Below are 15097 nucleotides of genomic sequence, written 5' to 3' on the forward strand. Positions count from 1 at the left end.
CTAAGGCAACCAGCCTCTCGAGGCCGGCCTCTGGTGTACTTTGAGCAACTAGTGCAGTGCCCTGAAGCAGCGAACCGGCAGGGAACACCTGACTCGACTGCTCGGAAGCCCCCCTAAGAGGGAGCGGATCACCCTCGGGTGGCCCGCGGGGACCGTCTGCGCCCCGGCATTGCGGCGGGGTTGGCAGCGTGGCCCCCTGAGGGCACCGCAGGAAGATGGGTACCTCAGCGCCCTGACCCATCTGGCGTCAGGATCGCTTTGACGAGGCCTTCTTGGCGATAAGGACTGTCCTCAGATCAGCCCTACCCCTCGAATTCCTCGTCTGAGAGCCCCGCCCCGCCTCCCAAACTCTCTGTGGAGGAGTACGGGTGGCGACGCTCTGCTTCTGCTGCGCCCTGTGTGAGGAGCTCGTACTCTGCTTTTCCTTGGGCTGCTGAGCTGCAGCAGCCCCTGGGACTTGGACCCGGAGAGGGAGGAATTGTTTCAGCGCCGCTGCCTGCTTTCTAGACTCCTGGAACCTCTCGGTGACAGATTGTACTGCATCACCGAAGAGGCCCGCAGGGGACAGCGGCGCATCGAGCAGAAATCTCTTCTCCCTCTCCTTAATTTTGGTGGGGTTCAACCAGAGATGCCTCTCCGTGGACACCAGGGCTGCCATAGAACGGCCCACACATCTGGCCGTCTCCTTGGTGGCCCGTAGAGCAAGATCGGCAGACTGTCTTAATTCGTTAATGACATCTCCCCCCACCTCATCTCTACCGTCCAAGTCCCTGAGCAGGTCGGCCTGGTATGCCTGCATGATTGCCATCGTATGCAGACACGACGGGGCCTGACCTGCCGCCGAGTACCAGTGCTGTGGTTTTTTTAAGCGGCTTGGTGGGTAAAGTCGGGGCCTTAAGGGACAATGCCGCTGAAGGCGAGAGATGGCTCGCAAGCGTCTCTTCAACCTTCGGCATCGCCCCATAACCATAATGTTTTAGCCCTACGATGTTACTGTATGTCGACGTTTGAGGGCTAAACACTCTATTTGAAGCCGGTTTCTTCCACGACCTAGACACCTCGGTGTGCAGGTTGGGGAAGAACGGCAGGCCCAGACGTTGAGGCTCTGCTGCACGAGAGGGCAGGAATCGCTCATCTAATTTACTCTGTCTTCGATGGGATTCAGATCTTTCTGCTGGCCAGTCAATATTTAACCTGGCCACAGCTCTCGTGAGCACCTCAACAAGCTCCTCACCAGTGGGTGACTGAAGTGGCGAGTCTTCAGTCGCGATGCTCTCAACGTCCACCTCCTCAGAGCTTGATAGTTGGAGCACCGGTGCCCCGCCCGGGGAGGAAGAAACCGCAGGGCGGGCGTCCAAACCCCGAGACGAGGCACTGGACGGTACAGGTGAGGGCTGAGATATGGCTGGGCCTGTCTCAAACCCCTCTGTAAGGTCCATCTGTGAACCCCACGACTGAAGCCGCCACTCTGCCTCGGCAGCAGCGGGACCCGAGCCGCGGGGAACACAAGCCGAAGCACCCTCCTCGAAGAGTGCCCGGCGGGAGCACAGCGTTCTTAACGGAAGCCGCTCACAGTGCTCGCAAGCAGCCCCCTCGAGGGCGGCCTGAGCCTGTTGCGCTCCCAAACAGGCCTCACACAATGAGTGTGTATCTCCACCCGTGATGTAACGAGGGCAGGGATGAACACACTTTGTGAAATGCTGTTCACTCGTCATAATGTCCTTTTTCTCTTTATGTCACAATATATATATAGATATATTTAACAAAGGTGGAAAATTCTCTCTAATAGACAGACAAAAACACCAAATAGACAGACAAGTTCACACAGATCGCTTGCTGAAGGCACAGAAGCTAGTATCTGTTTGTGTTCGCGGATGCTTTATAGTTTCCGGTCGATGACATCACCCGTCTATGACGTTCGATCTCCTGATTGGACTGGTTCTACACGCGCTTCACGACGCAATCACGCAGAGGCGTTCTCACAGCGCTTCGACGCAGCTCGAGTTCCCAGATAGGGAAGTGATTTTAATACAAAAAAGTCAACCTTCAAATAATTATGTTCAGTTATGCACTCAATACTTGGCCGGGAATCCTTTTGCAGAAATTACTGCTTCAATGCGCCGTGTGTTATGTGCACTGCTGAGGTGTTATGGAGGCCCAGGATGCTTCGATAGCGGTCTTAAGCTCATACAAAGTGTTGGGTCTTGCGTCTCTCAACTTTCTCTTCACAGTATCCCACAGATTCTCTATGGGGTACAGGTCAGGAGAGTTGGCAGGACAATTGAGCACAGTAATACCATGGTCAGTAAACCATTTACCAGTGGTTTTGGCACTGGGAGCAGGTGCCAGGTCGTGCTGAAAAACAAAATCATCTCCATAAAGCTTTTCAGCAGATGGAAGCATGAAGTGCTCCAAAATCTCCTGATAGCTAGCTGCATTGACTTTGCCCTTGATAAAACAAAGTGGACAAACACCAGCTGCTGACATGGCACCCCAGACCATCACTGACTGTGGGTACTTGACACTGGACTTCATTTTGGCATTTCCTTCTCCCCAGTGTTCCTCCAGACTCTGGCACCTTGATTTCCGAATGACATGCAAAATTTGCTTTCATCCGAAAAAAGTACTTTGGACCACTGAGCAACAGTCCAGTGCTGCTTCCCTGTAGCCCAAAGTGACCTGGGGAATGCGGCACCTGTAGCCCATTTCCTGCACACGCCTGTGCACGGTGGCTCTGGATGTTTCTACTCCAGACTCAGTCCACTGCTTCAGCAGGTCCCCCAAGGTCTGGAATCGGTCCTTCTCCACAATCTTCCTCAAGGTCCGGTCACCTCTTCTCGTTGTGCAGCGTTTTTTACCACACTTTTTCCTTCCCACAGACTTCCTACTGAAGTGCCTTGATACAGCACTCTGGGAACAGCCTATTCGTTCAGAAATTTCTTTCTGTGTCTTACCCTCTTGCTTGAGGGTGTCAGTGATGGCCTTCTGGACAGCAGTCAGGTCGGCAGTCGTACCCATGATTGCGGTTTTGAGAAATGATCCAGGCTGGGAGTTTTTAAAAGCCTCATGAATCTTTTCCAGGTGTTTAGAGTTAATTAGTTGATTCAGATGATTAAGTTAATAGCTTGTTTAGAGAAACTTTTCATGATATGCTAATTTTCTGAGATAAGTATTTTGGGTTTCATGAGCTGTATGCCAAAATCAACAGTATTAAAACAATAAAATAACTGAAATATTTCAGTTGGTGTGCAATGAATCTAAAATATAAATTAATTTTTATCATTACATTATGAGAAATAATGAACTTTTATCACATATGCTAATTTTTTGAGAAGGACCTGTATTTTGAATTGCGCATTACATTAGGTTGTGTTAAAATCAAATAATATGCAAATAAGCAACGAAGACAGACAATAAAAATACAACTAAATGAAAATATATGACCATCAATTTTAATGCTTTACTACTTGAATTGAATTAATTGCGAATTAAATGCTTTTACAGCACCTGCACTGTAAAACTATTTTACTATTATTGTTCTGCATGTTATTTGAATTAATAGCACGAGGACATTAAACAAATAAACAAACAAACCAGATCTAGCCAGATATTTAATATTGATTTTATAATTTTTTAAGTTTTGATGTGTGGTTGACAGACTACAGGAACATATAAGATTCTATCAGCTTTTAGCCTGTCAAGAAATGCTATAAAACCAGGCTGTAAACAAGTAATAAGTAACCGGATGATGCAATGAAACACAATTTGAGAAGTCATCAGTTGTCATTTTAACCATACAAAGCCTGACATATTAAATATTAGTCAAAAGTCAAATACAAAAATATTAATGCAAAAGTTTGCTTATGGGTTTTTGGTTATCAAGATTGTATGGCTCATAACCCCCCCCCCCCCCCCCCCCACACACACACACACATTTCTTAGTAAAGAGAGTAACAGAACAGAAGTAAAACTAGATATTGCCAGTTTTCTTGAATGATGACAATCAGTGTGTTTATTACATTTGTTTTGTCACATACACTAGTAACTGAGTACTGTATTTTCTTACATATGACAAACATATTTCAGATATTGCTCACAAATGTTGGACTTTTGAAAACATACTTTTTTAATATCTAGAAAATAAAAATTCTATTTCAAAGGCAATAACTTATTCTTAGAGCAAAAAAGTCTAAAAATATTGTCTCTCAGTGCCTGAACACTCAGTCCATAAATGGCTGGATTCAGAATAGGAGGAAATATCAAGAAATAAAGTGACATAACGGTTTGTGTTTCAAATGGAAGATAACTTGTGTCAAAGCGACTTTGTATAATTTCAAAAAAACAGCCCACGCTATAGTTCAATATTGCAAATAAGTGTGGCATGCAGGTCTTCAGTGCTTTTATTTTAGACTTTTTAGTGGCAGTGAAGCATATTTTTAGAATATGTCCATATGAGTAAAGGGTCATTGCAAGCTGAGGAAAAGTATATACAACAACAAAAAAAAATCCAATTGCACTCACAACATTTGTGTCTTCACAGGACAATTTGACAAGAGAATAGTTGGTACAGTACACTCGCCCAATTATGTTCCTACAGATTGTCAAGCGCAGAGTCAGAATAAAAAACAAAGCGAATGCCACTAAAGGATAACCCCACGAGAAAGCAATTAGTTTATACACCCTTGTGATTGTCATAATACTGTGATACTGTAGCGGGTAGCAGATGGCCACATAGCGATCATAGCACATCACTGAAAGAATGGTGAATTCTATAATAACATATGTGTGCAAGAAATAGGTTTGAGCCTTACAACATTCCAAAGATACCTCATGAGATGGAGACATCAAAGTACCCATCAAGGACGGAAGCAAAGCCGTGCCACCATAGATGCCGTTGACAGCCAAGTTACATAGAAAGACATACATAGGTTTGTGAAGCGCTTTGTCATAAATTACAATAAAAATCAAAGTGGTGTTAGCAAAGAGTACAAACATGTACAACATAAAAAAGATCATGAAGTAAAGGTATTTAAGATCCTCCATTCTGTAAAGGACCTCCAGTATGACAGATGACACAACTGATGAGTTTTTCATCTTTAAATTGTTCAGCACACTGCAGTTAAAGAAAAAGAAAAAAAACGTCTTATTTACTTGCCAAGTAGATTAAATCAGTTGTATGGGCTAATGGAAACAAGTTATAAACAGATTAACAGGCTTCCCTTGTATAGGGCCACTGCAAATATCAGAGACAAATACAATATTTATAAATCATTTAAAAAAAAACATCCCAAATCCTTTCAGGTCAGCTGGATAACAGGTGAATAATAAGCCTTGACACAAAATCACGGACTCTCCTCCTCTCCTTCTCTGTTTATATTTATGCTACTATAGGCTATGTGTAACAGTGAAATTGGCCAGTGTATTCAGGTCACATGGTATTTTAATTATGATTATGTAAATAGCCTAATAACTTATAAATCAAGGTGTCCATACAGATTGTTGGTATAACTGTTAAACAATAGCATTCAAATAAAAATATAGGCTACTTGATCTACATTTACATTTACATTTAATCATTTAGCAGACGCTTTTATCCAAAGCGACTTACAAAAAAGGGGAGAGTAATAGAAGCAACGGAACAGACAAGGCCAAAAACCTGTAAGAGCTGTAAGAAATCTCAATTAATTAGCACAATACACAACAAGTGTTTTTTTTTTTTTTTTTTTTTTTTTTTAAGACAGACATCTACAACAAAAACTCACGTACGCAAAGTGCCGAACACTGGATTTTGATAGTTATTCTAATCATACATCAAATCAGGGAGAGCGCTCTATACAAAACAACTGAAATTTTGAAAAGAAAATCTTTTCAGTCCTGGGTGCCGTTTATAGGCTATAGGCTATAGGCTATAGATCAGGCGGTCGATCATTTTCCTATTTAGCTCCTAAACTGTGGAATAGTCTTCCTAGCATTGTTCGGGAAGCAGACACACTCTGTCAGTTTAAATCTAGACTAAAAACACATCTCTTTACTATGGCATACACATAGAACATTTTTAACTTTTTATTATTCAATTCAATTGACTGATTGTTAGGCTGCATTAACTAGGTCAGCCGGAACCGGGAACACTTCCCATAACACCTGATGTACTCGTTACATCATAAAAAGAGTGGCATCTACGCTAATGTTGTCTCTCTGTTTATCCCGAGGTTTATCCCGGATCTGGGCCCTGTCCGGATCGGATGGTGGACCTGCCTGGACATGACCAGCTCATCCTGGAGTGTCTGCTGAGCCGTGTCAAATGGTGTCTCCTCCGAATTTGCCTCACTGGCACGACATGCTCAAAACCCGTCTTCGGCGCAATAATTCCGATCTTTCATGTATTCATACTCTTGTGTAATCGACGCACCATCCCATCATTTATTTCCAAATAAATCTGTCTCTTCCGTTATACCCTGACATTTTGAATATTCCAATCTAATATGATTTTGACCTGTAAGGTTGCCAGAATAATAATCTTACACGATGTGTTAATAGGCCAGAGGAGAACTGGCACCCCGACTGAGTCTGGTTTCTCCCAAGGTTTATTTTTCTCCATCACGCCCTGATGGAGTTTTGGTTCCTTGCCACTGTCGCCTTTGGCTTGGCTTGCTCAGTTGGGGACACTAAAAATATGATTAAAGTTATTCAACTTATTATACAAATAAAATGTATGAATTAGGTCTTATTTAATTCTATAAACTTAAATACTGATCTGACAACATTGTTGCTATATGATAAATTAAACTAAGCTGATAACATTACTGTTTTCTCCAGTACGACTGTACAACCAAATCTAATTTTGTCGCAATATTATCCTGTTTGACACTGTGAAGCTGCTTTGACACAATCGTGATTGTGAAAGCGCTATATTAATAAAGTTGATTGATTGATTGATTGATATAGGCTATAGGCTATAGGCTATAGAAACGTGTTACATGCGACCTGTTAGGCCTATCAATAAAAATACAAGGGCAGGCTTTGTTTTAGGTTCTCAGTGCCGTTTGCTATATGGCTACCTTATGCGGCAGAGAATAGCACGCAGCCATCTTTAAAACGTTCTGTTTGGACATTAGCTCTGTATATTTCAATGGCTTCACTGTCTAAGAATACAGAATTTGCAGCATTTAGTGAGGCAAGAATAATTTCACAGGACTGGTACATACAGTTTTTCCATTATATCAATGTTATGATACAGTGATTCTGAAATAGCCTACTCTATTAATTCGCAGACAATCTGATCTGCGATATATCAGAAGTATAACCACAGATATCCATAATAAAGGCTAGATGTCTCATGTGCGCTGTTGGCCAATGGAGGTCGCCGTCCGCAACTGGTGGCCATCTTGTCACAGGCAGCTCGCTCAATCATAACAGTGTGTTTTAATGGTGCATGTACTTTTTAATAACCATAACTTGGTAAAATTTCAACCGATTTTCAAAATGTTTCGTTTGTTAAAAACTTCAGAGATGTAGTTATGCCACTACATACTTATATAATTATAACCATGGACTTCAATATGAAAGTAACATTGAAAAGAACAGATAGGTGCAATGAATACACACACACACACACACACACACACACACACACACACACACACGAGGTATTTATGTTAAATCAATATATAGGCTGCTAAAACAGTGCAAAAATATTATATATATATATATATATATATATATATATATATATATATATATATATATATATATATATATATATATATATATATATATATATATATATATATATATATAATATTTTTGCACAATATAGAGTCCGGGATCGTGACGTAAGCAACGCAATGCATTTTGGGACTTTAGGTCACGGAGGCCGCTGTCGATACTGTGTTGTATAGGAAATTGACGCTTTTAGTTCTAAAAGTAGAACTAATTCAGCTAAAAACAGTTACAATGGTGAACGCGTGTTGTGTCATTAACTGTCATAATTGCACTCACAATCGGAGTGGAAACCTAATCGCAAATGGAGTGTGATTGTTTAGCTTTCCCTCCTGGAAAACAGCACATTGGATCTCATTCGTGGACTTTAGGACAGACACTACATCAGCGAATGTATAAACTTGTGTTAGATAGTTAAAAACACATTCTAATGGTGTACGCTTGCTGTGTCATGGACTGCTATAGCCGCTCTCATGAACTGCGTGGGGGAAAAAACCCTCAAATGGCGTGCAATTTGTCAGTTTACCAGCTTGGAAACAACAGGTGAAAGTAAACCTCAATAAAAATAAACAGTTTACCCAAAATGTGTCTATATAATTTGTGTTTATTTATTTATTATTCATAACCGATATATTATATAGGTTATATCTCATCAGCTTTGATGTATTTAAATCTTCATATTTATTCATCTTCATATGATATTTTTACCCTAGGACATTTTCCCCTAATCTTATTAAATATAGGCTTTGCTTCAGCTTTCCCTTTATATTCTTAAATTTGATTAATAAATTAAATTAGAATAAGATACAATAGAGTTGTTACCAATCAAATTAAATAATTAACACTGAAAAATTACAACTGCACTAAATAATGCTATGAGATTGTTTTAACTAAAAAAAGTTAACTAAACCACCAGTAGATGGCGGCAGGTGAATCCTTATGAGAGAGTCATTGAGTCGATTCGTTCAAACAGCTGATTCGTTCATACATGAGGCATTGAATCTTTGATTCAGTAACGCGCTGTTGCTGTGCAATACGTTATGGTTCGGATGTGGAAATCTGATCTTGGAAATATTTTCGCTGCTGAAATAGAACAAAAGCAATAAAGCAATCAATAAAATGTAAGTGACTTGATGTTAATTAATTGTTTATGGAACTGTCAAATGAAATCAGTGTCACATTTTCTGTCATGATGGTATTTAGGAAAACAGCACTCGTTGGTCGTGTCATGTGATGTTTTTTTAACTGTTATAAAATATAAAAACTAAACATTTTGAATTTTTAATATAGTATGTTACTGAGTTTCTTTGTGTGAGCGGGGCTGATTTCCATTTCTCCTCGAGAGGCTGCGCGAGCCTCAACAGCGCAACCGTCAATTCATTAGCCTATAACGCACATTATATATTATTATCCGAACAAACCTTAATCTCGGGCCCTTAAACTGATCAGGAAATGTAACGAAAATGTAACGAAACGTTGTAGAAATGTAGTGGAGTAAAAAGTATAATAATTGCTGCAAAATGTAACGAAGTAAAAGTAAAAAGTATGCACTATTTATTCTACTTAGGTAAAGTACAGATACGTGAAAAATTTACTTAAGTAAAGTAGTTAACGAAGTATTTGTACTTTGTTACATTCCACCACTGTATATAATATATATATATATATATATATATATATATATATATATATATATATATATATATATATATATATATATATATATATATATATAATATTCTATATAATAAGAATATTACTATTATAATAAAATAATTTGTATTTAAAAAACAGACAAAAAAAACATGCAAACTAAGTTTATTTTAGTTTATTTTAGTTTATTTACCAATTTACTAGGATTTTGCCCCCTACATTTCACTGTGCCTACTTCAGAGATCACTTTTCCCACCTAATTTTGCCTACCATCAAATGCCTTACCTATTTAGAAAGCCGAGACCCTGTTGTTGCTTAGGAAACAAGCAGAATAATTGTGTGAAGTACTGGCACAGAGTTATAGCGGTTAGATTTTTTTTTTTTTTTTTTTTTTTTACACAAGCCGCACGAGTCGTTTATCGAAACGAAAAGCTGCCATTTCAACATGTTAAAGCATCCAGATTTGTAGCCATGTTAATAACTTAATAACGTTTGTAAGAAACCAAACCATTTGTAAATCCGTCAAGATTTCAGCGAGATAAGAGTATTTATGTTCGTACAGATCACTCATCTTACATCAGGTTCCACAGAGCCGGACAGAATCTATCTGTATGAGTATAACGATTCACCAATACAGTTCCCTTGATCACCACCAGAGGGCACTCCAACCCCGACTGTCATTCCATCATAGACTACATCACCGACAATCCTTTGCCCGGACTCCTCAGCACTCACTATTTACACCCGTGTCTCATTTACCTCATTACCTCTGCCTTTAGCTAGCCTGTTTACCCTGTCATTCATTGCAAGGTTTTGCATGAGTTACACTGCATCTCTGAGCGTTTATCTCTTGTTTCTATGTGGACTCTATAGTCTACCTGTTTTTGGACTACTTTTTTGCCTGCCACTCCTGCCTTGTTTGTTTGTTTGTTTGTTTGTTTGTTTGGACTACCTACCTGTTTACTGACCCATTTCCTGTACATCGGATTACGTTTCTGGATTGTCCTTTGATTAAAGCTGCATTTGGAGCTCCAACCCAAAGTATTCAAGACACTAAAGTCTTTTTAAAAAAAATGATCACTGCAAAGTGCAGTGCCTGAAAACAAAATTTCTGGACTTCTGGAAACAAAATGAATACATAAATAAACTCTTTGTTAAGAACTGAAATGGGTATTTATTTATTTTTTGCATTCATTATTTGTTTATTTATGTATTTCTGTTATTTTCAGAAGTCCAGAAATGTATTATGTCTTCTAGCAATGTGCTAGATTATTTGTTTATTTATGTATTTTTTTTATACAGTATGGTGATGCTGCACGATAGACTTGAAAGAATCCAAAATAATCAAAGATATTTTGATATTTTTCTTTGAACAAAGACATTTGTTTTACTGTGTTTCACCCCCCTCTCTCTTATCAGTGGGGCTGTTTGGGATTCCTAAAGACAAAGAGATGTTGAGGGCCTGTAGGCCAAATGGTGCCACACCTGTTTTACAGTGGGGGAAGTCTGGTCTGACTGGTCAGTTTGAATGTCTCAGGGTTTCAGTCACATGGTCAAGGGATGTATAAAAGAAGATTACAACTGTTGCTCGAGGTCTTCTTCCTCTGACGGTCTCTCTTTTCCTCTGGGGGTCTCTTTCCTCTGACGCTGTCTTTTTCTCTGGCTGTCTCTTCTAGGGCCTTCTTTGGCTCTTCTCTTTGCTCTCTCTTTTTCTCTCTCTTTCTATCTTTCTATCTCTCCCTATCTCTCAGGTAACATTCTATACATGCTGGGTACGATTAATGGTATAAGTTTTCTCATCTCATTCATCTATTTTGTAACTATTTTAAGTGTAACCATAACCGGATTTTGTCATTAAATGCTTTCAATTATAAATGATTTGCTAACTAGTTTTGGTTTGGTATTGACTTTGAAGTGCTCCCTATTGCAATACAATATAGTCACATTAAAAGCAACGCTCTCCCACATATTTTGCTATTGTAACTGCGCTTATTTCCGTCGTTGGTATAAGTTGCAGTGGGTGGTTATAGACAAGAAATGTACAGTTTTCTACCATCACGCTGATAACGTTTCTTTAGTCGTTCGGCAACCCTGCAGTCAGAACCACTGTAGGCGATCCACCCTTACAGACTTTACAAAGCTCTGCAGTAGAGATTTTGTCATCCTGAGGTGATTTTTCTTGCTTCTCGAAAAAAAAACTGACCCAAGGGAAGACGTATCTGCTGCTCGTAGTCAGTTACTTTTATCTTTTTTGGTGCTGGCATGTTGGCTATCCCTAACATCCACTTCACAGGGACACAGTGTGCTTTTTGATATAAATCCATGGCTCTTATGTCCATTCCGGATTAAGGTCTGACGGTTTGGCATGTTAATGATATATGACGTAGCCAGCACATCGTGGAAGCTTGTTTACGTTTTTAACCAATGATCAGATGTGTATTTGACACGGCTTTCAGCCAATGGTTTGTTTGACCAGAGATCTTATGGCATTAGGTGCTGTTGCATTCCAATAAAGATTCTAGAGAGTTTTTTTTGGCTGATTTAGCACAACTCCAAAAAGGAGGACAAATGCGTCTGGCTTGAGGCTGTGCCAGAAGCCGGACAGGGGGCTTAAAATCCGGACTGTCCGGACAAAATCAAGGCCACCTTATAACAAATGTCAGTAAACCAGGAAGATTTAAAGGCGTCATCATGTAAAGGGTCTTTATGTAAAGTCTGTAACATACTTTGGTCAAAATGTTTGTTTAAATCAACACCCTTTTTACACCCTCAAAAACAGCTCTGTTCACAGCGACCCGTTTTGGTGCATGTCTCTTTAAATTATAATGATAGTGCTGACTTGGAGGACATTGTACAACTGGCTGAGAGCAGAAATATGCTAATATGGGACAGCGTCAACGGTCGTGGGTTTAGCACAAGCGGCAACCTCCCACAAGCTCTCTTGAAGCCAATACGGAAGTAATGTAAACTGCAATTCATCGACTGGCCACTAGGGACAGGCTCCAGAAGGGAGCAAAATCTCATTGAGCCCCATGTTAAAATTCCCAACTTTACCGCAGAAAAAAACATGTTTACAGCCTGGTACAAATGGTGGTTTTGGCCTATAAGGCTAAATTTGAACTGTGAGGGGGGTGATTTTTTTTTTAAACTCATTCGTTTACGTTATATAAAGCCTTAAAGTTCTGCATAATTAAGGACATGGTTACTTTGAGTGACAGGTGGATAGCCATTTATCCACCGCCTATATTGCATCACCTAAGTCCTTACCTAATATAAAAACACATTGCTCCGAAAATTAAAACGGCTTGATTATTGAGAGTGTTTATTCTTTTTGAGTATTCAAAAAAGGAGTGAATGGCTTTTATCACTGTAGGGTCTGATAAACACATTTACACATTTATGTGCAAACACCATAAAAAGTGCATTTTGCAACTGGTAACTTAGGTACGTCTCCCTCCACTAGGAGACTTTACGCCACTTCTTGGTGCGGTAATCAGCAGGTGGATCAAGTTAACTGCCCAGTTGGTACAGTGCTGGAGATCCTGCAAGATCAGGGTTTTCTCCCTCTACTTAAAAGTGTATGGCGGCCACAGCTGCTTCCCATGCACTTTTGGGTCAGTCTTTGGGGAGAAACCCGTTGGTGTTTCGTTTCTGCCGTGGTCCTTGAGGCTGAGGCCTGCAACTCGCACGAGGGTACTGGCTTGCGATTTGACCTTGGTATTAGAAGGTTTGGCTTCTAATTTATACATAACAAATAATTTACATTTCATCCATCTTAATTGATTAAGTGAAATATGACAAGTTTGTTTTAATTTTGATCATATAAAAGATGCATATCAAAGTTATGCAAAATATGCATTTGTACGTTTTACTAAACGCTAATTACAAATTAATAATGTTCAGATTTTGAAAATAATGCTTATTAATCCTGTAAAGCCTGCATGACACATGCAATACTTTAAAGTATAATAATAGAAAATAGAAATATGCATAAAAACATGCAATTTGGTGCAGTTGCTGATATTTATATTGCCAAAAATTAAGATGAAATTATGATAGCTTGTAATGTAAATCAGTGACATCTTTATTACATTTGCCACTTAATAATATTAACATCTCCAAATAATATGCTTTAGTAAGACAACATTGCTTAATTTTATGATCATAGCACAGTTGTTTCTATAGGACAAAACATTTATTTTGCAATACAGTGCTCAAAGAAGGATTAGACAAATGAACATTCCTCAACAGTCTGATGTATTATACTTGATACATTAAAAAAATGATGATGATCAGGTAAACCTAGAGTATCTTATATTATTTAGGAAAAAACACAACGTTCACATTTATTTGTCCACTCATGTCATGATGATGTATAACATTCTGGTAAACTTGCAGGCCAATTTTAAAGACATGAAAAGAAAATGCTAAAAAAAAAAATTAAATGCATGATGTACATCTTATTGTGAACAATTCATAATGTTAAAGTATTTTTGTTTTGATTGCATCAGTGTTTGCATGCATTATTTGCATAGTATTACAATAACCGACCCTCTTTAGGGAGGTCATTATGGCCTTACAGTGTGATTTGTCTCTTGCGCTGTCCATTGGGCTCAGTTTGTTGACCTTGTACTTTAGACTCATCAGTGGTTTCTTTAAATTGCCTCCCTGGGAATTTGTGTGTTTTGAGAAATAATGACCCCTAATTAACATGTTTATCTAGTTTTAAATACATCATTGTTTCCTCAAAGGCATTAAACATGACCACAGATGTTTGTGAGCAACTGTTGCTGGTCTTTACTAGCCATTAAGTCTTTTCTACTGTATTACACACATTCAACATTTATGTAATAACAACTATTTGGAATCCTTTTTAGCCATCAGCTGTCTTTAATAATATTTTGTAATATTGCCATCTTTCAGCTATTCCAAGAATATTAATTAAAGATCACACATCTAGGCCTGAACCAACAATTATCCAAATATTAATAGGCCCTTTATTATTCAAATTGGAAAGTGCTGTTTATTAAATTATCAACTAAATCCCAAACATTTGGTTACTTAAATGATTGCCTTAACCAGAACTTTACAGGACAAAAGAAACTCCCCAACAACAAAAGCTTGATGTTATTATGGTACTTTTTTTAAAGCTCGTTGTTGATTGTGAGAATTAGTGGCTTATTCTGTTCACTGAGGTTTATTAAAAGCCTACAGTGTGAGAAAATATCACAGCAATGATCTCCTTATACTGTAATTATACCTAATGAGCCAAATGATTATGTAACATAATGCCTCTACCATATGCTCTGTCTGACTGTGTCTGCCACCCTGCCAGAAGAGCATCAGTTCTGGCTTTAAAGGGATACTTCACTGCCTTTTCATATTAAACTATGTTATTCCCTTAACTTAAACGAGTTGATACATACCTCTCTCGTCTCAGTGCGTGCACTTAATCTCTCTGACACGCAGTGACGATCTGATAGCATTTAGCTTAGCTCCCTAAAGCCTAGTTCACACTGCCCGATTTTTGCCCCGATTTTGAGTCGCCGACAGGTTTTGCGAAATCACCGACAATTGCCCGAGATCACAGGCAAATCGGTGCTCGTGCACGCGAGTGACAATCACGCAGTGTGAATAATCAAAGACGCGATCAGAGAGAATCGCCGACGAGTCGCCGACACCGGTGAGATATTTGGCATGCTAAATATCTGGACCTGTCGGCGAT

General features: G+C 39.3%; 1 protein-coding gene across 1 annotated transcript; it reads right to left on the reverse strand.

Moving 5' to 3' along the window:
- Positions 1 to 4149: 4149 nt before the first annotated feature.
- On the reverse strand, positions 4150 to 5094 carry LOC137046006 (olfactory receptor 51G2-like). Its single transcript, XM_067423064.1, has one exon. The coding sequence runs from the start codon at positions 5092 to 5094 to the stop codon at positions 4150 to 4152; it is 945 nt and encodes a 314-aa protein (XP_067279165.1).
- Between the last annotated feature and the right edge of the window lie 10003 nt (positions 5095 to 15097).

Source organism: Pseudorasbora parva, chromosome 18, assembly GCF_024679245.1.
Source record: "Pseudorasbora parva isolate DD20220531a chromosome 18, ASM2467924v1, whole genome shotgun sequence".
NCBI lineage: Eukaryota > Metazoa > Chordata > Actinopteri > Cypriniformes > Gobionidae > Pseudorasbora > Pseudorasbora parva.

What these genes read in the sequence shown, in the direction of transcription:
- LOC137046006 (XM_067423064.1), bottom strand. Translation starts at nt 5,094, where the DNA reads ATGAAAAACTCATCAGTTGTGTCATCTGTCATACTGGAGGTCCTTTAC.